General features: G+C 48.7%; 1 protein-coding gene across 1 annotated transcript in view; it reads left to right on the forward strand.

The window, feature by feature from the left end:
• The window catches only part of URB1 (URB1 ribosome biogenesis 1 homolog (S. cerevisiae)), an 82,535-nt gene that overhangs the window by 30,900 nt on the left and 28,860 nt on the right, over positions 1-22,775 (forward strand). Inside the window, exons 12-24 of the mRNA XM_011989048.1 lie at positions 2,354-2,483; positions 3,218-3,334; positions 4,446-4,558; positions 6,773-6,892; positions 8,875-8,991; positions 9,440-9,578; positions 10,534-10,704; positions 11,774-11,970; positions 13,790-14,008; positions 15,175-15,354; positions 16,831-17,686; positions 19,104-19,305; positions 19,920-20,106. Of these exons, the coding sequence (XP_011844438.1) occupies positions 2,354-2,483; positions 3,218-3,334; positions 4,446-4,558; positions 6,773-6,892; positions 8,875-8,991; positions 9,440-9,578; positions 10,534-10,704; positions 11,774-11,970; positions 13,790-14,008; positions 15,175-15,354; positions 16,831-17,686; positions 19,104-19,305; positions 19,920-20,106 (2,748 nt within the window). The remainder of the gene's footprint in view (positions 1-2,353; positions 2,484-3,217; positions 3,335-4,445; positions 4,559-6,772; positions 6,893-8,874; positions 8,992-9,439; positions 9,579-10,533; positions 10,705-11,773; positions 11,971-13,789; positions 14,009-15,174; positions 15,355-16,830; positions 17,687-19,103; positions 19,306-19,919; positions 20,107-22,775) is intronic.

A 22,775-nucleotide genomic window follows, 5' to 3' on the forward strand; every position in this document is an offset into this window, starting at 1 on the left:
CAGGTGCCCTTTCCGAGAGCCAAGACTGTTTTTATGTGAGACCCGGTGATGCGAGTGCCTCCAGGGGCTGGAGTTAGATGATGTTTGTTTGTTTTTTTTTTTATTTCTTATGGTTTTGTCTAAACTTTTAAAGCATACATTTTAGAATCAGGAAGAGAAGCTTTAGCCTATTTTAGAAACAGGAAGTAAGAAAGTGTTTGGAAGCAGGGCCCGGGTTGTTGGTTGAGCTTTGTGCTCCCAGCGCCTTGGGTGTGGTGTGCATGCTTGTGTGGGGCCTGCCTTTGAAGCGATTGTGAGGCCGGCCATTCTTGGCTTAGGATAGTTCCTGTAGTCCTGATTTAGTGTGCAGTGTACACAGAGTGAAGCCGCAGCTGACTGGAATGCTGGGGCTCTGGGGTGTCGCGGTTACTGAGCTAAAAGTAAACCAGAAAAGCTCTTTGTTTCTACCTCACCGCCAGTCTGCAGTGTCCCAGCCAGGGCTTCTCAGATCTCAGTGTTGGAGGGCTCTCCTGGGGATCATGTGAAATGCAGATTCTGCTTGAGTTGTCTGGGCCAGGGCCTGGGAGGATGAGGCGGGAGGATTGCCTGAGTCCAGGAGCTTGAGGCTGCAGTGAGCTACGATCGCACCATTGCACTCCAGCCTGGGTGACAGAGTGAGACCCTGACTCAAAAAAGAAGAAAACAGTGGCAGAGTGGCTTCTGATGAGATCTGTTGTTAATGGAGAACATTCACAGTAGCTGAGTAGTTGTCTCAAGGCTTACCAAAGAGCAGATGATAAAAATGAAACTACTGCTGGATGCTGCCATTAGTGGTCGTTTCCTGGCGATTGCTGAGGTCAGACCCAGAGGATATCAGGAGGGTGAGGTACCCAGGTCGCCTTTTCTCACAGTGTAGAGACCAGCTGTTTCATGCAGCTTCCCCTGTGAGTGACCTGAGGAGGGGCAAATGCCAGCCAAGCCCACACTTAGCAAATCTGTGTCCACCAGTGTATCCTAGAGACATTTGTGCATTTAACTCTTTTTCTTCCCAGTTGGACAGCACCTCAGTGAGGCACACGGCCTTATCCCTTATTTCTGTCATTTTGAAGAGGGCATTAAAAACTGTTGACCACTGCCTGAATAAAGAGGTGTGGCAGGAATCAGGCGTGTACACAGCTGTGATGATGGAAGAATTCGTGCAGCTCTTCAGAGAAGCCCTGAGCAAGGTAGGCTCCGATCCGGGTTTGGGCTTTCCTTCCAGACCTCACCAGGTGGAAAAGGCCGTTGTGGGAGCTCAAGGGCGGAAGCCAAGTGATGTGTCCTTGGAACCGCAGGGTTGGATGGGCCAGCGGGCAGTGTGGTAGCATGGGTGCTGAGGGTCAGCTGAGAAGACCTGCCACTTGTGATTATAGGCAGTGATGTCACAGAGCATGATCCAGCAGTCCTTGTGCAGAGTAAGAATTTAGACGATACACGTGTTCTCTCGCAGGAGTTCTGGCTCTGGTGGGGACCTCATGTTCAATCAGGAGCCGTGTGATGTTGTTGAGGGGTAGGTTGTGTCCTTACCCCTCACCCGTGGCTGCAGGCACACACACACCACACTGTGGCCCAGCGAGAAGGGATGCAGTGGCTCAGGAAGCCCCGCTTGCTTCCTGTGGCTGAAGGCCAAGCTTCTGTAAATTGGCCGGCTGCTCTGAGAGCCCCGGTCGCACAGGGCAGCTTTCCCTGAGCTGCTCCTGAGAAAGTCTTTCTTTGTTCCCCGTGTCTTGCTCAGGTGAATGAGGCTTAAGGGGTTTGTTTTAATGATCAGCACTTGCCTGTTCACCAAATCTTTGCTGTGTATAGTTCTAGAAATTATACTGCAGAACATGGTCGGGCGCAGTGGCTCACACCTGTAATCGCAGCATTTTGGGAGGCCAAGATGGGTGGATCACCTGAGGTCAGGAGTTCGAGGACCAGCCTGGCCATCTGGTGAAACCCCGCTTCTACTAAAAATACAAAAAATTAGCTGGATGTGATGACGGGTGCCTGTAGTTCCAGCTACTCAGGTGGCCGAGGCACGGGAATCACTTGAACCTGGGAGGTGGAGGTTGCAGTGAGCTGAGGTCACCCCACTGAACTCCAGCCAGGGTGACAGAGTGAGACTCCATCTCAAAAAAAAAAAAGAAAGAAAGAAAAAAAAAATTACACTGCAGAGCAGAGCTTATGGTGGATATGGGCCTGTTTTCTCACCACTCGTCCGTCTCCTTCTTACACACAGTCCTGTAGGCTCGCACCCCACTCCCTGATTTTTGCATCTTGTTGGTATGTTCAGTTCATTTGTCTCCCTTCGTGGTTGAATACAACTAATATTTTACCTCTTTTTCCCTTTTAGATTTTGCCAGACCTGAACACTATCGTGTGGGTCTGGCAGTCACTTAAAAAGCAAGAGACCAAACCAGATGACAAGAAAGGGAAGAAAGGGAGCGATGGGCCCTCAGCTGCCTGCGAGGCTCGCCAGTGCGGTAAGGGCTCAGGGGTGAGGGGGCGCTCTGCCTTTTGCATGGGACGGAGCTGACACTGGCAGCCTAGGATAGCTCCTATCCAGAGAGTCCTGGAGCAGTGCTTGTTTCAAGGCACCTCTGGCTGTGAATGTGTCTCTATCTTGTTTTGCTTAGGGAGAAGAATTGGAAAGGAATCATAGATTGAATTTTAGTATCTGTTAGACGTGTGCCCATCTTTATACAAGTACTGTGTGTCTCTGAAGACTTGAGTGTTGGGTGCCATGTGCTCTGGCCTCTCCAGGGACGGCAATACCGGGGTGCTGTCTCTCGCTCTGCAGATAGAACTCAGAGCCTTGTCGTTGGTCAGGCATTGAGCTTTGTCTTATGTCTGTGTCGTATCTCATCCTGACGGCAGCCCTGCAGGGGTAGGCTCTGCTGTGTGTCCCTGTTGCTCAGATGAAGACATGAAAGCACAGGGAGACAGAGTGACCAGAACCTGTCCAAGGTCACAGCAGTGAAATGAGGTTTTAACCCAGATCCCCTGAACAGTTTTAACGTTTTGACCACGTTGACTCCTTAGACCCAGGTACTGAGCAATCTGTCTGCAGCCTCAGTGTACAGCATGCAGTTGGCTGCAATGTGGTGCCACACCTGGTTCAGCTGCTCAAGGACAAAGAACCAATATGTTTCCTAATTCAAACTGTTTCTTTCTTTCATACACACATGTGTGTGTATGTGTGTGTCTGTGTGTGCAGATGATGCGGAAACCATTCTTTTGAAAGCTGTTCTGCTCCAGGTCATATGCCTCTATCAGAAGGTGGTCCCCCACGTGGTCACGCAGTACAACTTTGACTTCAGCAAACTCCTGAAAGGTGGGTTTCAAGGGCTTGCAGACAAGCCGCCACTGTTCCTGCCAGTGCAGGTGGAGGAAGTGCCAGTAAACCAGAGCAGAGCCCTGGAGCCAAGAATCGGGAAGGCTGGTGGACAGTTGACTGCATGCTCCTCCGTCAGCCTGAGAAATTGTACTTGCATCAGTATTTTTTAAATAGCTGGTCTTCCATAAGTAAATATCAGATGAACACTTGGTAGCAGTGAGAACAATGGAAGAAGCCAGCCAGCTTCCGAGTGCTGAGCAACCGGCATGAATGGCCCACAAATCCGAGCATGTGATGTTAACTCTAACGTCACTTTTCAAGGCAGCGGGGGTGCAGAGGGTATAGCAGAAACAAGGATCCTGCAGAAGGGACGTCCTGTTCATGCAGAGACACTTTTGACATAGTTACCTCATCTTTTCCCCCGCTGAGTCAGTTTCATACTTTTAAAAGTAACATAATGCTTGTCTGGTCATGTTTCCTGGGCGGTAAAGTTTGTCTGATACACTTTATAATTGGGCCTGTGGGAGAAGACGTGCAAAAATACCGTTCTTGGAATTTATATAAGCTATGAAATACTCCTTTTCAAAAGCTGCAATTCACTTTTTAATCATTTGAAGGTGAACGCTTCTCTTTGCTGTGGAAATATGAAATTTACTAGAATGTGGCCATTTAGTATTTAGTAGCAAAGGAGAAACCCAGAGAGCCGGCTAGAGGATGAGGACCCAGTCTCAGGCGCAGGTGGCTGCAGTCTCTGTCCACAAAATGCTTGCTGTCTGGGGAGCCAGGGAGAACGTTAGCGAGAGCCCACCCCTGGAGGGTACATGGTGGGTGCAGTGATTCCAGCTGTTCAGGGTCAGTGCGGACTGTGTGGCTTCTTCAGGCAAGTGGGATTTGGACTTTTTGTTGAAAGATTTGTACAGACCAGGGCGTGGGGAGACATCAGGCGAGATGTGCCGCGTGAGAGTGAGCACAGGACAGAGAAACAGAACCTTGCATCCACCCTTTTTCTTTCTCCATGTTGAGTTCCTTGACCTTCTGGCCAGGGCAGCAATTGCCGGGCACCCACGTCCACGTGACTTTTTTCAGCCTGCCTCTTTTTCACCCGTAGGCATCATCTCTGAGCAGGGCCTTCGAGAGGAGGTGCCTCCCATTCTGCAGCACCACATGCTGAAGGTGGCCCTGGAGCTGCCGGCCAGCAAGTTTCTGTGGTTAAAGGCACAGGTAGGAAGCAGAGCTCCCAGTCTTCTGCCCTAAGCTAACCTGCTGGGCCAGGTGGCTTCTTGGCCTGATGAATTGCTAACTGGCTCAGAACCTGACGGGGCAAGACGGAAGAGGTTAAGCGTTCTCATTTTAGAGAGACCCACAGCAGAGGTCCTGATTCATGAACCAGGAGGCCTGGGAACCTGCTTGCTTTTGTAAAATAGGGTGCTTAACATGTCCTTGCTGCAAATACATTGTTGCTGGGTCCAGGGAGTTTCTTGTTTATCTCAACTGTTTTACATTTTTCCCATTTTAAAATAATAAACAAAATAAAATACATTCCTTTTCCTTTACCCTCATCCTGGAAGAATTAAAGACGAGATGATAATAGATACCAAGTCAGAAGAGGATTGAAGCTGGTGGAAGAATCAGTAGACATTGCCAGCATTTTTTTCTAGGTCGTTAATAGAATATCTTCCAGAACTTTTTGGAGAACATAATGTTAAATCATAAAGGGAAACTCAGGATGCCACAGAATTTTACCCTGGGCTTAAGCCCAGGGTGCTGCATCATTTCTATGCAAAGAGGAGGAGGGAACATGATCGAGCAAAATTAAGCATTGTCTAAGTGTTTCTCATAATCTGAGCTGATTTATTTTTTAGTGACTTAGATTTTACATGGACCCAATAGTATGGAAATGTATGTTGGCATTTTTACATGCGACATATCCAGGAAGACTTAAGAATGCTGTGCCTCTGGGACCATGTATCTCTCTCTCGAGTCCCCGTACTGAGGCTTCCCGGCGTCGTAGCTGAGGATCATTCTTCCTGAGAACTTACTTGCGTGCTGGGCAGGATACGGGTGCTTCATGTGGCTGCTCGGTTCACGCTACTTAAAGACAAGGCAACTGGGCACAGAGTGTCAGAACCTTCTTCAGGGTCCCGTCCATGAGTGGTGGGTCCAGGATGGGACCCAGGCGGTGCTGCCCAGAGCCCTGCTTGCCACCATTCCACTGAGATGTGAGGTCATTGCCACCAATCCTAGGGAGGTGACAGGCTCAGGCATTGCTGCTTGCCACCATTCCACCAAGGTGTGAGGTCACTGCCACCAATCCTAGGGAGGTGACAGGCTCGGGCATCGCTGATTGGTTTTTACTCCAGCTCAACTGGGCTTATGGGATCTTGATAATTTAGTTGGAAAGTGAACAGAGGCCTCATAATTTGAAAGAACCGGTATGAATTTATATCCTGTGCCCCACCTTATGCTTATAAGATACATCTGCTGGCTTTGCCTAAGCTAACCAGCACTTCACTGTGTTCAGGGTTGTCCTCATTGCCCGGGGCTGCAGTGAGACACATGGGCTCAACAGAGTTTGGATTGGGGATCTGGAGCTCCATGTACTTGTTGAAGACATGTGTTCAAAGCCCAAAAGCCTTTTGAGGAGGATAACTTATGCATAAGCAGTCCATTCTGCCAGCACTGGCATCCTGATGAAAGTAACAAGGACATGTTTTGACGGACTCAAACAGCCCTGGGGTCCCTCCTGCTCACCATCCAGCAGACAGCACAGCATCTGCCTTGGTTTCCAGTAAACAGCCAGGTGTCTGCTCAGTGCCTCAGTTTCCACATGTAAAATAGGGTAGCAGCTGTACCCACCTCACAGGGGTATTGGGAGAATTCAGTGAGTCAGTGTAAGCTGGGTCCCTAGGATGACTCCAGCACAGGAACACGGCTACCTATGCTTACTCTTGCTACTCTTCCTGCCAAATTGTGGTTAAAATGAGATGAGGTAAGGACCTGGCAGCATACTGTGTGTTCAGCAAGTGATGGCTCCTGTTATGTTTTGTTTTGTTTTTTGTTTTTGGAAATGAAGTCTCACTCTGTTGCCCAGGCTGGAGTGCAGTGGCGTCATCTGGACTCATTGCAACCTCTGCCTCCTGGGTTCAGGTGATTCTTCTGCCTCAGCCTCCCAAGTAGCTGAAACTACAGGCGTGCGCCACCATGCCTAGCTAATTTTTGTATTTTTAGTAGAGACAGGGTTTCACCATGTTGGCCAGGCTGGTCTCAAACGCCTGACCTCAGGTGATCTGCCTGCTTTGGCCTCCCAGAGTGCTGAGATTACAAGTGTGAGCCACCACGCCTGGCCCTGTGGTATGTGTCTAATATATAACTATATGTTAAAATTATATATGTAATTATATATATTAAAAATACATAATATTGTTTAAACTCTAGGAAGGCCTAGATGCAGAAATTATTGGAGGTGAACGATCGGTATTTTACTTACTAATGAAAATGTTTGTGACCAGTAGTCATTTACAACTGAAGTCATCGACTAAACTTCTGATCATGAAGGTGAGCATTTTCTACCAGTTTCTGACTCTGAAAAGCATTTTGTATAGATCTTCCTTATGGTAAGTGTTTAGTTAACAGTTGTTGAATTCAGGAGGTATTGGGATTGTTTTTAGTTTTAAAATAGAAGGTTTTATGGCAGTTAAATTTATTGTGTCTTACACTTAGCTACATTTCTGAGAGGCAGCCTGGTACATTGGAGAAACTTTTTTTTTTTTTTTTTTGGGTAGGTCATTTCTAGCTTGTTGTAGGCTCACTAAATACTACACTTTGGCTTCTTGGTGTTGATTAGGCAGTGCCTCTTTCCTCCTCCTCAGGCTCCGGCCTTCTCCAGGGCTTTCAGCCTTTTTGCCCGAATCCATCACCCACAGCACATGGGTCATCAAAGGCAGTGGAAAATAACAGGAATTTATTTCCTTCTCTTTTTTTGTCCTTGATACTCATGTTTCCAGAGCTGTGTCAGGTCTTATGATGGCAGTAGGACATCTAGTCCTCATTTCTGCTCTGCAGCAAACAGCTTGGGGGATGCACTATGTTTAGGGTACAGAGGTTTGACCTTCCACTTGTATTTGAAGTGCTGATAACCTTGCTGCACTTACAGCCTTCTCTCTTGAGCCGCTGAAAGAATGTGGCAGGCTAAGTTTTGACCTCCACAGGCTGCCATTTCCTTCCAGGTAGTGCAGCTGTGAACCTGACCCCAGCTAGATTTCGTGATCACTGACTGCAAATAGATGAAATTGGCACAGTCAGGCTTTCCTTCGGTGCATGCTGTTGCAGGGCTCTGTGCCGTAAGTCCTCTTAGACCCTGAGTTTCCGCTGTCAGACCATTTGGGGAAATCATTTCATCACTTCTGCACATTCAAGTCCTGCCTCATATCAGCTTCTCTTCTGTTGGAAATAGTGAGTCTTGAGGTCTGAGTCTTGAGTTCCACGTTGAAGTGATATGATGTGACTGGCTCGTGACGTTGGAGAATTTCATACAGGCTGAGGGTTGAGTAGCTGTGAGGGGTCAAGTTTTACACATTTACCTGGGTCTTTGTGAAAATCCAGAGGTCTCTGGCTCCTAAGTAGCAGCCAAATTTTTTCCCTTCTTTTTATTTAGGAAATGAGGATAAAGGATAAGCAGCCATGAGAGAAGGGATCATATTGTCTTTTTTGTTGGTTTGAGACAGGCTCTTGCTCTGTCACCCAGGCTGCAGTGCACTGGTACAATCACGGTTCACTGCCATCTTGACCTTCCGGGCTCAAGTGATCCTCCCACCTCAGCCTCCTGAGTAGCTAGGGCCACATGTGCGCACCACCACTAACCCGGCTCGTTTTTTAATTACTATTTTCTGTAGAGACGGTCTCAACTATGTTGCCTGTGCTTATCTCAAGCTCCTGGGCTCAAGCAATTCTCACACCTCAACCTCCTGAAGTGCTGAGATTACATGCATGAGCCACTAGGCCTGGCCAGATTATATTGTCTTTGAGAAAGCGTAGAATGATTTCTTTATTTCCCTCAACAATGGAGATATTATTTTGAAAGACTAACTTTCATAGAAAAATGGGATGAAACTTTCACCCCCTGCATGCTCCTTGGGCGTGTGGTGCTGGAGCACAATAAAACTGCTTGACCTCCCACAGAAAGTGGGTCCTGTAGGCCGGGTGTGGTGGCTCATGCCTATAATCCCAACACTTTGGGAGGCCAAGGTAGGCAGATCTCTTGAAGCTAGGAGTTTGATACCAACCTGGCCAACTTGGTGAAAATTTGTCTCTGCTAAAAAGTTACAAAAATTAGCTGGATGTGTTGGCGCATGCCTGAAATCCCAGCTACCCGGGAGGCTGAGCAGAGTCGCTTGAACCTGGGAAGCGGAGCTTGCAGTGAGCTGAGATCGTGCCACTGTATGCCAGCCTGGGCGACAGAGCGAGACTCTGTCTCAAAAAAAAAAAAAAAAAAAGTGGATTCTGTTCTGACTTTTTCATTGGTACCTGCTTCCTGGCAGATTCTGCAGGACACGGGGGTGTTTGAGCACACCTGGAAGGAGCTGGAGCTTTGGCTGGAGCATTTAGAGAACACCGTGGAAGAGAACAAAGAGACTGTGATTCAGTTTCTGGAACGCGTAAGCACATATTTCCCACATAAAGGAGCATGCTCAGAGATAATTATATTAACTTCTTAGCGTAATCGAGGCATTTTTGATGCACCAGCACCAAAAGGCTTCTCGGCCTGACTTCCTTATTCTTGCTGAGACTTCAGAATCTTCGTTTTAGAATATGTAAAATAGGTATATATTACAGCATGCTGTTTCATTTCCTTTTGGAAATTTGTTTTTGCACAGGGGAACAGGAGCATACCAAAAGTGATATTAAAAGCAGTGCTATACTAAAAGGAGATTTTTTTTTTAATTCCACAACAAAAAGTTTAGACCCAACTTCATAGTAAAATTATTCTAATTAAGGATTGAACATATTATGTCACTTCCCTTGATTTTGACCAGTGACATTTTTTGGCTTTTTCATTTACCTGTGACCATCTGAATGCTTTCTACTTGGCTCTTTAATGCCCAGATTTTATTGACATTGGTGGCGAATCCCTATTCATACACAGACAAAGCATCTGACTTTGTCCAAGAAGCAAGCACGCTGCAGGCCACTATGACGAAGCAAGAAGCCGACGACATGAGCATTCCCATCTCCCACATTGACGGTATGTTCCACTCTATCCCTGACATAGACGGTATGTTCCACTCTGTCCCCCACGTTGACTGTTTGTTCCACTCTATCCCCGACGTAGACGGTACGTTCCACTCTATCCCCCACGTTGACGGTACGTTCCACTCTATCCCCCACGTTGACGGTACATTCCACTCTATCCCCCACGTTGACGGTACGTTCCACTCTATCCCCCACGTTGACGGTATGTTCCATTCTGTTCTGTGTTGCTCAAAGGTCTGAAGACCAAGCCACAGTGACATGTTAAGAGATTGAGAACAAGAACTGCACTGATGCCCTAGGCCAAGTGCACACAGTCCCTTTGCAGCAAAGACCAGCCTGTTCTGGAAATGAAGTCTCCTTATGTGTTCATGTAATAGGAAACACTTGCTGTTTTATTTATGTAGTATTTACTGTGTGCCAGGTAGAGTTTTAAGCTCTTTGTAAGTCCTAATTCATGAAAATCTCATAAGCAACCCCAAAAGAAAAGGATATTATTATTCTCCTCATTTTATATAGAGATAAGAGCTGGGGCACAGAGAGGTTTAGTATAATAACTTGCTCAAGCTCATATAGCTACTACATAGCAAAGTCAGGATTTGAACCCAGGCGCTCTGGCTCTGGCGTGTGCTTTAACCCTCACACTATTTTGCCTCTCAGATTTTGGCTTGTTTGCCTGAATATCTGGGTTAAAGTTCCTGGGCTTCTTGTGTCACTTGAGGAAACTTTATCACCTCAGCTGAATATCCTGCATTTTATCAGACAAAGATATGAAAGATTTCATAGGCAATGTCTTGTCTGTTCAGGGTCAAACTATATTAAATGCTGCCCCAAGAGGAATGTGGCTTTTTTCTTTTTGCATGGATTCTGCTCCTGCCTCCCTGTGGGTATTTGCAGTGAAACCCTTCAGTGGCTGTCACATCATCTGGATTCTCCTCTTTCTGTCTCAGATGTTCTCGACATGGTAGATGTCCTGGTGGAGGGCAGTGAAGGCTTGGACGAGGAAATAGGGTTCACGTTAAATGAAGACATGATCCTGCTCACGTTCCCATTCAGTGCTGTGGTCCCTGCGGCCCTGGAAGCGAGGAATAAGTTGCTCCTTGGGACAGGCAGTGAAGCAGGTACCTGTGTATAGTCAGGATGTTCTGGCCATATCTGGCCGGCTGGTCTGTGCGGGGTGGGAGGTGGGATTCCAGGGGCTGTGGGATCAGTTGCTGAGAATCCAGGGCAACAAGAGGTCAGAATCCCCAGGGTGATAGCTACCCAGCCAGCAGAGATAGGAGCACAGGGGTGGGGATCTTGGGGCTGGCTAGGCTTTTGGGAAATTGGTCATTTGAGCATGAGTCTGAAATAATGTGTTTGCCTGGCTGCCCAGACAGCCTCTGTAACATTGGTGTTTTTTTGTCAACATTTATTCTTGATATGTTGTTGCAGAGGATGAATCCTTCATACTTGTTGGATTTTCCAGGCAACTTAGACCCAAGGAAGTGCTCACAGATTATAGTAGTGTGATTGGTCAGGAGAACTCAGGCTTTGCTGCAGTAACAAATAAGCCCTGACTTGTCAGTAGTTTTAGTAAATAAGAGTCTGTTTCTAGACCTTGCTATGGTCTAGTACAGGCCAGGTGGCTCTTCTGGTTGGCTGTCCTCCAGGAAGTTGGACAGGGATTCAGGCTGCTCCCATTTTGTAGCTATGCCATCTCAATTTGTGGCTTCCAGGATAACCATGGAAAGGGAAGTGAGGGTAGATAGTCAAGCAAGGGGTGTTACGGCCTGGAAGTGACTCACCAGGCATGTGGTCCCAGCCTACACACAAGAGAGGCTTGTGTGCCGAGGCAGAGTAAACGGATTGCTGAGCACCTAGCAAGTCCTGGTCCCAGGTGGCTTTTGCCTGGCCTCTTACATGCCTGGGTGTTCACTCCTGGGCCTCCTTCCCAGTGAGTGAAGACCCAGGCATGTAAGAGGCCAGGCAAAAGGGAGTGAATGTCTGACTTTGCTCTATATGTTTAAAAAACCAGAGCCTAGTACAGTCTCCAGTAGTAGCACCTCCTTCCCTGTGGTTGTGTGTCCCCTCGTGGAGTTGCATGAATGTCTCAGGGTCTTGCGTGTATGTGGAAGAAGGTGGTGTTGGTGGGTCACAGAAGGGTGGGCCCAGCCAGCCTCTTCCCACATGCATCTCGTTCCTTTGCAGCGGAAAACGTTGTGACGTATCTGACGGCGGTGCTGACTGACCTCCTCCACACCCAGAGGGACCCCCTGGCTCTGTGTCTCCTGCTCCAGGCGTATGACAAGCTTGAGCCTCCATGCCCGGTGCCTTGCTGCCACCAGCTCTCACGGTTTAACAGATACTACAGCCTCTGGATCCCAGAGCAAGCCCGAGAGGCCTGGGTGAGCTGCAGCCACAGCTGTGGTCACTGCTCCCGTGCAGGGCTCTTCCCGGGGTCACGGCTGGCTGGGCCACAGCTGTGCAGTTGGATAGCCAGACAGCCTGCAGGGTGAAATTTCTTACCCTAAAGTCCCCTGCATAAGAGGGGAAGCTAAGTAGTATCCCTGGTGCTCAGCTAACGTAACTGAACACACAAGACTCAGTGATGCAGCCAAAGTAAATTTCCCACTGGCTCCCTGATAATGATAATAGGTTAATTCCTCGTTCAGCCTGGGGCAGGAGCGTTGCCTTTTCCTTTTTTTCCTTACCTTGTTATCTGTGCGTGCTTGTCTCCTGGCTCTCCTCTGTGGACCTTAGCATGGTCCTAGACAGACTGTACTCAGCTGTCACACATGGCCCCTCAAGGCCTCCAGCAGGGTCTCTTCTGCTGAAGCTGGGGAAGGAAAGGAAAAAGTGTATTTTCTTTTGCTGGGGACTACATTCTCATGGTGGGATTCTGGCTCCAATGCAGAGTATTTACAGTGCTGTGCGGGGCACATTTGTGGTATGCATTTTTGTGCATTCATTTCATTTTAGCTGTGTTCGAAAAAGCAGACAGCTTAGACCCTCCTTGTCTTGTGAGATTGGTAGCAATAGCCAACAACGATTGCATGTTTTCTGGGTGTTTTTTGGAGGCATACCCAACCCTGTACTAAGTGTACTACATGTATTTTTGGCCGTTTAATCCTCACCGCAACTCTGAGAAGTAGGCCGGGACTCTCGCCGTCCTTTATGCACATAGGGAAACTGAGGCACAGAGCGGTTCCAACACCAGTCAGTGGTGGAGTCAGGATTCGGCCCAAGCAGTCTGGCTCCAGAACCCTCGCCCACAACATTGTTGCCACCTTCCCCCACATGTAGGCCACAGTGATAGCCAGACCGCAGCTTATGTGGAGGTATTAGAGGTTCCGTCCTGCCCCTCGTGGATGCTCGGAGAGGTTCTGTCCTGCCCCTCATGGATGCTCGGAGTGGGTGTCCATCTTCTGTGGAATAAGACTCAGCAGTGGTTCTCACCCTCCAGGGTGTGTCGGAATTCCCCAGAGGGCCTATTCAAATTTGACTGCTGGACTCCAGCCGCACAGTGACCCGGCAGGTCTGGGTGGAGCCTGAGAATCTGCATTTCTCATGTATTCTCCTGGTGCTGCTGCAGGCCTGGGGAACACTGGCAACCACCAAGTTTCAGGGCATGTTACAGCCTTGGGTTTTATTAGCCTAAGGAAGTCAAATGGAGTTATACAACATAAACCACATGGAGTAAATAAAGGAGGCAGCTTGGTAGTTACGTTAGAAGAAATGAATAACTTCAGTTTGAGGCAGAAGGGCTCCAGAAATTTCTGTGTTCTGCCCATCTTCTGTCCTTCTAACAACATATTCAACCCGCAGCTCCTGGGGAAGGCCTTCCAAAGGCCACTTGCAGAGCGGGCTCCTCTGTAGGCTGATTTCCCCCTTTCTAGTGATTCTTGTGATTCACATCCGGCCTCTGTCACACGTGGCTCCTGCCTGTGGGACAGGCTCCTGCCTTGTTCTCCAAGGGGTGTAGATCCAGCATGATTTGGGCCTTCACATGTGGTCAGTGGAAATGCTCTAGGAAAGCACGCATGACATGGTACCAGAACTTACTCTACTGAAGTAAAATGCCATGCGATCCTGTATTTGTTAGTCCTATCCCAGCACGTGCTTCTTTGTGAAACGTCCGTTTGTGGTATGTTACCCATGCCTATGACTGTTTTCATCTGTGGTGATGTGTCTTTCTCTTCCCCGGCCTTTTGCTGTCTCCCTCAGCTGCTGCAGGCACAGGGTAGCCCCTCGCCCCCTGCCCTTCCCTCGGCCTCCTCCTTCACAGCCCTGCTGCAGGCAGCCTACGAGAGCCAGGCGCTTCGGGACAAGCACATCCAGGCGCAGCTGCAGGCCAGCATGCCACGCCTCCCCATGCAGCAGGTCCTGCGCGCAGCCAAGCAGGTGCTGCTCTACCTGCGGAGCACCGTGGAGAACTTCGGCCAGGTCAGCATTGCCCCATCCTCCGCACGCCCCAGAGCTCTGCCACCAGAGAGCTCAGCCTTCTCTGAGTCGGGCCCACAGCTCAGCACACTCTTGCTCCCTGGAACTCACTGCAGAGGCAGTTTAAGTGCTGTTCTGTCCAGACCTCAGCTGCAAACTCTTCATGTCCCTCAGCAGCTGCAGACGGGAATCAGGTCAGCCTGACTTTGTTTTCAGGGCAGCTCTGGTCAAGACAGAGCCCTTCCTACGGTAGACTGCGTTGGCGGCCCTGCCGCGCCTTTGTTTTTTTGTCACCAAGCCTGGAGTGCAGTGGCGTGTCGTAGCTCACTACAGCCTCGACCTCTCAGCCTTTCAATCAGCTGGGACTATAGGCATGCACCACCATTCCCAGCTAATTTTTGTGTTTTTTGAAGAGATGCGTTCTCGCCATGTTGGTCAGGCTGGTCTCAAACTCCTGGGTTCAAAGTGATCTGCCTGCCTCAACCTCCCACAGTGCTGGGATTGCAGGCATGAGCCACTGCACCCAGCCCTCCCTCTTTCTTTTTTTTTTTTTTTTTTTTCCTGAGACGGAGTTTAGCTCTTGTTGCCCAGGATGGCATGCAATGGCAGGATCTTGGCTCACTGCAACCTCTGCCTCCCAGGTTCAAGCTATTCTCCTCCCTAAGCCTCCCTAGTAGCTGGGATAACAGGCACGCACCACCATGCCCAGCTAATTTTTGTATTTTTAGTAGAGACGGGGTTTTGCCATGTTGGCGGAGCTGGTCCTGAACTCCTGACCTCAGGTGATCTGCCTGCTTCAGCCTCCCGAAGTGCTGGGATTACAGGTGTGAGCCACCGTGCCTGACCCAGCCCTCCCTCTTAAGTTTATTTGTGTAGTAGCTGGCTGATGAATTTCTGTTCCTGATGTGGTTCAAGGGATTTTTAAGTTTTGAGGTGGGCCTGTCCCTTTCAGTTTAGGGACACCTTTGTGTTTCACCAGGGCTTAGGAAGACACATCTCTTATGTGGCAAATGGCATTGCGTTGACGGGTGTCACACACTCTGGGAGGAGTTGCCATCTCAGCCTGCCTCCTGAGTCTCCTGTTGTGAAAACACGGGCCCTGGAAGTCACTGCCTGGTGGCTGTGAGCCCTTCTTTTCCCTGCTGAGGCTCGTGCTCTTGTTCTCACAGCTGGGCAGAAGCGTGGGCCCGCCCCTCCTGCAGCTCTTCCTGGATCTCCTCAGGCGCCTGGTTGTCCACTGTGAGCAGCTGGATGCCCAGAACCAGCAGAGATGTGAGGCCGCCCGGGCCGAAGCCGACCTCTTCCTGGACATGGAGTCTGTGGCCTCACTGGAGTTGGCCAATGATCAGGTACTCGCACAGGTCGCCTGTTAGCCTGTTCTCAGAGTCATGGGTAATGGCTTTCTCTTCACTTCTGGTTAAAAACAAACATGGGTCCATTGTGGGAAAATCGGGAAATGCAGAAACTACAGCAGAGATCATGGAAACTTCCTAGCACCCGCCCAGTGTGCGATTTAATTTGGGCATTTCTGTTTCCAGTTGCTTTTCTGTGCACCGTCACCCTCCCTGCAGATAGCTCTCTCTCACGCTGTGTGAGGAGCCTGCTGAGAAACAGTGTGAATAGCTGCAGCTTATGTTGAGGGAAAGGTGGGCAGCAGGTACTGCTCTTCACAGGAAATAGTCCGCTCTGAGAAGCAGCAGCCTTCCTGTCCTGTTGGGAGTCTTGGGGAGCAGACTGTTTAATTGGGGCCAGGATGACTGTTTCTCTCACAGTTTGCCATGTAACCTGTTTTCCCAGGTTCAGGAGGCAGATACGTTCCTTGTTGCACAATCTAATTGAAATATACACTTTTTTCCTTTGAGTTCCGAGTTGTCTTTCTGGGAGGTATTTGCTTGGGAGGGACCACCTGTTAGCCAGTCAGCGTGAGGCAAAGCATTCTCAGTATGTGATCGTGCTTTGCTGTTTTTAACTGGTAAAGCTTGAGTGGAGACTGTGATAGGCTCCTCTTTCCTTCCCTGAGAATAAATAAGGGAAGAAAATTTCTTTCTGTCTCTGGGAACTGGTGGAGTGTCGCTGGTGAGGAATCGGTTCAGCAGGGCTTTGCGGAACAATTGAATGAAATTGTTCTCTAATCCAGCAAGGGTGCTCACCTGCGTTCTGCTCAGTGTTTACTCAATTGGCCAAGTCAGAACTAGTTTGGGGGTTTGTGGGGTCACTCGAGGCCCAGTCTCCTCCTGACAGTGGAGACAGGATTACTTTCAATTCAGGATCGTAGACACACGGTGGTTTAATCCCAACCCACTTTTCCCAGACACATGGTCTCATCTAAAGTGACATCACCCCAGCTGTAAGTAGACACCCCTGTCCCTCAACCAGATTTATTTAGGAGGGCAAGGCCACTGAGGAGAAGCCAGCAGCTGATTACTCTTACTCACATGGTGGGGTTTCTGCACGGCCCGCCCCCCACACTGAGTGACCGTCGAGAGCCCTTTTCCCATGCTGGAAATTCACCCAGGCTGGGTTCTTCAGACACGTGCTCGAAAATGTGGGTGGGGCACCAGCCAGGTCACAGTCCAGTGCTGCCGGGGCAGATGGAGTGCCTCAGGCAATTGTGGTACAACTGGATGACAGCGCTGGCTGAGCTTGGCTAGGATGCTGTGGGCACCCTGAGGGGGCATGGAAATGCGGGCTTGAGGATGGAATGGGTTAGAGAAGGGGGCTCTGCTCTCTGTCCCGCTAACAACAGTGTATACTTGTGTGGCAGCGGCTGTCCCCTCTTAGCCCTGGGCCTCGTGTGACGTCTGTGCCTCGTCACTGCCTTTCAGACGCTGGAGGAGGTGCTCGTGGCCGTCCTCAGGCACCCCACCCTGGAGGGCTGGTTCCTGGCCCTGGAGCAGCAGGCCCTCCCGCCGCACTCACTCAGCCCTGTCCTTGTGAAGCTCCTGGCCGCCCACTTCAGTGCAGGGCTCCTCCAGCTGCTGGCGGCGAGTGCCCCGATTCTCCGGAACATTGGGCAGCTGGGCCTTCTGGCCAGGTACTTAGAGGCCATCACCCAGAGCGTGCTGAAGGAACTTCAGAGCAGGAGGGAGGGCCCGGCCACATCACCACCAAAGACACCGCTGCAGCTGGAGGCCCTGCAGGAGCTGCATCCATACATGGAGGGTGCCCAGCTCCGTGAGGTCACGCTGGCCCTGCTGAGCCTGCCTGAGACCCACCTGGTGACCCAGCAACCCACGAAATGCCCCGGGAAAGAAAGACACCTGAATGCTCTTGGGAAGACCCTGGTGCAGCTGCTGACCTGCAGCCCCCAGGATCAGCTGCAGAGTGGTGGGCTCCTGTGGTCCTCCGAGTCTGTGAGAGGCCTGGGGGCTCTGCTGCCCGCGCTGGCAGTGGACGAGCTGGACACAGTGCTCCTCCACACTCTGCAGAGAGAGCCTGTGCTGGCCCCCGCGGTCGGGGCTGATCTGCTTGACTACTGCCTGGCCCGGCGCACACAGGCGGCCCTCAGCATCGCTGCCCTGCTCCTGCAGGAGAGCTGCACCCACCTGCTGTGGTTCGAGCAGTGGTGCCTGCAGGCTGGCCCAGGGCTCGGCCTCCAGGGGGACCTGGATGACTTCCTCCCCCTCATCCATGTGTACCTCCAGTGCAGGATGCGGAGCCACTTCACACGCCCAGCAGGAGGTAAGGGAAAGGCTAGCTTTGGGCAGCTGGGAGTCTTAAGTTGCTCGGGCTAAGAAGGTGAACTGCATGGCCATTTTTAAACCCCAGAAATTCAGTTTCTGGGATGTGGGTTAGTTTCCAGTATCCGACACAACTCTGAAGATGGAGAAAGATGGAGTAATTCTCCCCAGTACCCTGTCTCCCTTCAGTCTCCGTACTTCGTGGCCTGAGGCACAGCCCCTTGTGCCCCATCAGGTCTGAGTTCCCCCACATGAAGCTGGCGGAGTTGGGTGCAGTAGCTGGGGCTATTTAGGACTGTCCTGTTATGTTGAAGGAGTTCTTGGGCGCCAGTCCATCCCATGTCCCAGGGTTCCCCGCCCTCTAGGGAGATGTTGGTGAGTTGATGTTGAGTCAAGGCAGCCTGGGTTCAACTCTCTCTTCTGTCTCCACTCACTGGGTTTCAGAGCTGAGGCACTTTTTGATTACCCCAAATTTAATATAATTCCCTTTTGTCGAATGTATGGATGATTTTTACTCACCACTTTGCCTCTGTTTCGCGTAACTCCATATCACTGATGGCAGAGGTTTTAAAAAGTAAGACAGCGCCCTGCAACTAGGGTTCTTCTAGTCAGTGGTGCTTGACATACCAGTCCTTGGGCACTTAGTCCATTTAACATTGATATAACGGAATACCTGAGGCTGAGTAATTCATAAAGAAAAGAGGGTTATTTGGCCCATGCTTCTGCAGGCTGTCCAGGAAGCATGGAGCTAGCATCTGCGTCTTGTCAGGGCCTCAGGCTGCTTCCACTCATGGTGGAAGAAAAAGCGGAGCCAGCTCTGCGGAGATCACATGGCCAGAGGGGAGGCGAGAGGCACAGGAGGTGGCAGGCTCTTTTTAACACCTGGCACTCCGGGAACTAATAGCGTGAGCCAGAGCTCATTCACTCTACCACAAGGACTGCACCAAGCCATTCATGAGGGACCTGCCTCCATGACCCAAACACCTCCCATTAGACCCCACCTCCAACACTGGGGATCACGTTTCATCATGAGATTTGGAGGCGACAGACATCCAAACCGTAACAGCTACCCTCCCTGTTACCTGGCTTTGAAGAATGAATCCCATGTGAACTGAGAACCTTGGCACTCATGGTCTTATCATGAGCTTAGAAATAGCGGCTATAGCCAGGGCCCCCTGGGTTGAAGAGTGTCCAGCAAGAGTGTTGACTGATGAGATAGGAGAGGACGCTTGAAGGAGACAGGTGTGCCAGTTTCCATGGTGTCAGTACTCCTGCCATGGCCAATTTCAAGCCATCAGTGTGGCATCGCCAGGGTCACAGGATACCTAAAATACAGCAGCCAGTTCCTATGAGCTGGGCCAAGCTGGCTCCAGCCCACCATTGAGTGTGATGACTTCTCCTTGGTATCTCTGCCCTAGTGTCCTCTGCTGTCATTCCTGTCTTGAGGAAAACCCTGTGGAGGCAGCTACAGAACAGGCTTCTTAGCACTGACAGTCCCCCAGCGCCTGGGCCATACCAGGAGATCCTGGCACAGCTGGTCCCGTTTGCACGAGCCAAGGATCTCAGTGTCCTCATGGACCGCCTGCCCAGCTTGCTTCACACCCCAAGCAGTCACAAGAGGTATGAAGGCTCAGATTGGTCACAGGATGTTCTTCTCTCGGCTTCACTTTTCTCTTTTTTAAATTCATGGAGTAAGTCATTGAAAAACTGCTGCATTACTGTTGTGCTGATCAGGCAGTTCCTACGAGAACTTTACTTCCAGGCATCCTGCCTGGAGCTTGTACATCTCCACAAGTGGATGGCTGAGTTGGGTTCCCTGAGAGCCATGGATCTCAGCTGGGGGTGATTTTTTCCCAGCGGACAATTGACAATGTCTGACATCTTTTATTGTCACAACTAGGATGAGGGGGTGTTGCTTCTGGCTTCTAAAGGGTAGAGTTATCTGTCCCATAATGTCAGTAGCACTGAGGTTGAGAAACCCTGATTTAGACAAAGTGTGGATATACGTATCCTTTTCCTAGTGTACTAATAGTATTTCCCTTGCTTGTAAAAATTCTGGTATATCTTTGGCATTTGAGTAAGAGTCTAGGGAAACCTGTGATTCCTGTGAGTGGGTAGTGTGGGGAGCAGGACTCAGCATCTATCCCATATGGCTCTTTGTGATGCTGGATTATATGTAAAGTCAGAAGGATTTAAGCCTGCTCTCTGTCTCTGACTCTCATCCCCTGCTGCAGGTGGATCGTGGCTGACTCCATTTCAGCAGCTCTGGAAGGGTCAGCAGAAGAGCTATGTGCCTGGAGAAGGACCCTTTTGGAGTCCTGTGTGAAGTGGCTGATCGTGTCTTTCAATGGTGACCAGCAAGATGATGACAATACTCAGGATCAGGAGAAGCAAATGCTGCTTAGATTAAACGCATTGTTGGTAAGTGTCTTTTCTTAGAGATTCAGATTAAATTTCTGTGGGAAAGAGTATGCTGGATAAACCAAGCTATAGATGCATTTCAAGCCAGGTGGCATGAATATGGCCCTGTAGGAAATGAGAGGGGCTGTGTCTGTGGCAGAGTGGCAGATACCGGATAACCCCAGAATTGGTGAACCATCTTTTATCAGGAATGGATGTTGAATTTTGTCAAATCCTTTTTTCCATCTAGAGATGTTGTATAATGTCTTGTTTTTTGATTAGTCTAGTAATAAGATGAATTACATTAAGAAATTTTTGAATGTTAAACCAACCTTGCATTCCTGGGATAAGCCTGCTTGATTTTGATGTTTTATTTTTATATATTGTATGATTTGCTAATATTTTGTTAAGAATTTTTGCATCTGTGTGCATGAGGGATGTTTGTAATTTTATTTTCCTGCAGTGTCTTTGGTTTTAAGGATTAGGTAATGCTGGCCTCATAAAACAAGCTGGGAAGTTTCACTGGGTGTAAAATTCTAGGTTAATAGTTTTTTCCTCATTTAAGTATTTCAAACTTGTTGCTTTTCTGTCTTCTGGCCAGCTTTGCTTCCAGTAAGAAATCTGCCTTTCTTGCCTTTGTTTCTCTGTGTTGTGTCTTTTTTCTCTGACTGATTTTAGGATTTTTTTTTTTTTTTTTTTTGGCATGGTTTAAAGCAGTTTGATAATGATATACTTCTGGATAGTTTTATTCAAGTTTCTTGTACTTTGGGTTCAGTGAGCTTTATGTTCTGTAGGTTTATAGTTTTCACAAAATTTAGAGATATTTGGCCATTATTCCTCTCCACCCTGTGGGTGGCTTGTTGATGGAATGACAGACTGGGCTCTTTTAGGGGATTGCCTCCCTCCTTGCCTGCCTTTTCTTTTAATTGAGGTAAGTTTACATATTTTGAAGTATCCAGAAATATGTGTACTTCATATATCTGTGTATCCTACATTCCTATCCAAGAAGATTTTCATCTCCCAGAAAGTTTCTTGTGCATCTTCTCAAAATCCGCTTCCCTCCAAAGCAACCACTCTTTTGATTTCTGTCACCCTGAGGTTGTTTTGCCTGTTTGAGACCTTTGTAGACTTGGAACTGTGCAGTGTAATCATACAGTGTGTCAACTGTGGTGCATTTCACTTCTTTCAGTTCAGTGATGCTTTCCAGATTCATCCATGTAGTGGGAATGAGTAGTTTCTTACTTTTTGTTGCTGAGTAGAATTCCACTGTATGATATCCACCCTCCTCTACCACGCATGCAGTTTGGCATTACTGGTTTTTGTGATCATAAGGCTAAAAGACATACTCATTGCAAGTATTAACACTGCAAAAAATACAGAAGAAGAAAAAAAAAAAACTCCTACTACTCCGAGTCCATCTCATTATAAGTTCGGTGATTTCCCTCTAGAGACCTTGTTATATATCTGCGTGTATGTGATTAAATTATGTATAATTTTATATATTATTGGGATATTATGCATGCTGTGTGTAGCCTGGTCTTTTGTTTGTTTTTAACATAATACCGTATTTAGAGATTTTTTTTTCCCACCTGGTGACTGTGGACCTGCTGTGACTTTGTTGGTGAGTGGTAGATGGGTAGATATACCATCATGTATCATGCAACTGTATAATACTGGACCTGTGGGTGGTTTTCCGGTTTTTTTATTATGATAAAAAATGCTGTGATAAACATCTTTGCGTGGTCCATTTTTGCACACTTGGCCAATTATGTCCAGCTGTAGGAAATGCTGGGGGAAAGAGAACATGTATTTAAAAATGTGATGAGACAGGCATGGTGGCGCGCGCCTGTAGTTCCAGCTGCTCTGGAGGCTGAGGCAGGATGATCGCTTGAGCCCATAGGTTCTGGGCTATACCCATAGGGTTTCCACACTAAGTTTGGCATCAGTATGGTGACCTTCTGGAGCAGGAGACCACCAGGTTGCCTAAGGAGAAGTGAACTGGCTTAGGTTGGAAACAACAGGTCAAAACTCCTGTGCTGATCAGTAGTGGGATTGCGCCTATGAATAGCTGTTGCACCATTGCACTCCAGCCTTGGCAACCTAGCAAGACCCAATCTCTTTTAAAAAAAATAAATAAATAAAAGTAACGAGTATGAGATAGGCCTCAGCTGATGGGTCCAGGATCTCCTTGTATCTCCTTGTGATTTCTGGAACTGTGGCCTCCACTGCACAGCCAGCCTGGTGGGAGGCAGCAGCCTGCACACACACGGCCTTTAGCTGGTCTCTCTGGAGCCACATTGATCCTCCAGTTCCACAGACCTCTTCATGTCATCCAACCCTGTGTCCTGGAGGCTGGGTAGAGATGTCACACTAGTGGTTTTCATTGGCTATTTAATAAAAGGCTAATTACAAATCTATTAGTGCTATTTGAAATGATAGACAAAGGAAAAAAATAGGACTACTCAGGAAATTTCCTTTGACTATTTGATAAACACAATTATGCTGATAAAATGTCAGAGCTACTAGCAGAAATAACCAAACAATTTTTTTAAGTTAAAAAAAAAAACCCAAAACCTACATGCTCTTGTGGATTGTTTGGATGACTGTGTTTTGTGTTTACTGAATGGCTCTAAGTGTAATTTCATATTCTGCATTTTAGTTTTTGTTTTAAGATTAATCTCGGTTCTGCT

Source organism: Mandrillus leucophaeus, unplaced genomic scaffold, assembly GCF_000951045.1.
Source record: "Mandrillus leucophaeus isolate KB7577 unplaced genomic scaffold, Mleu.le_1.0 Scaffold345, whole genome shotgun sequence".
NCBI classification, from domain to species: Eukaryota; Metazoa; Chordata; class Mammalia; order Primates; family Cercopithecidae; genus Mandrillus; species Mandrillus leucophaeus.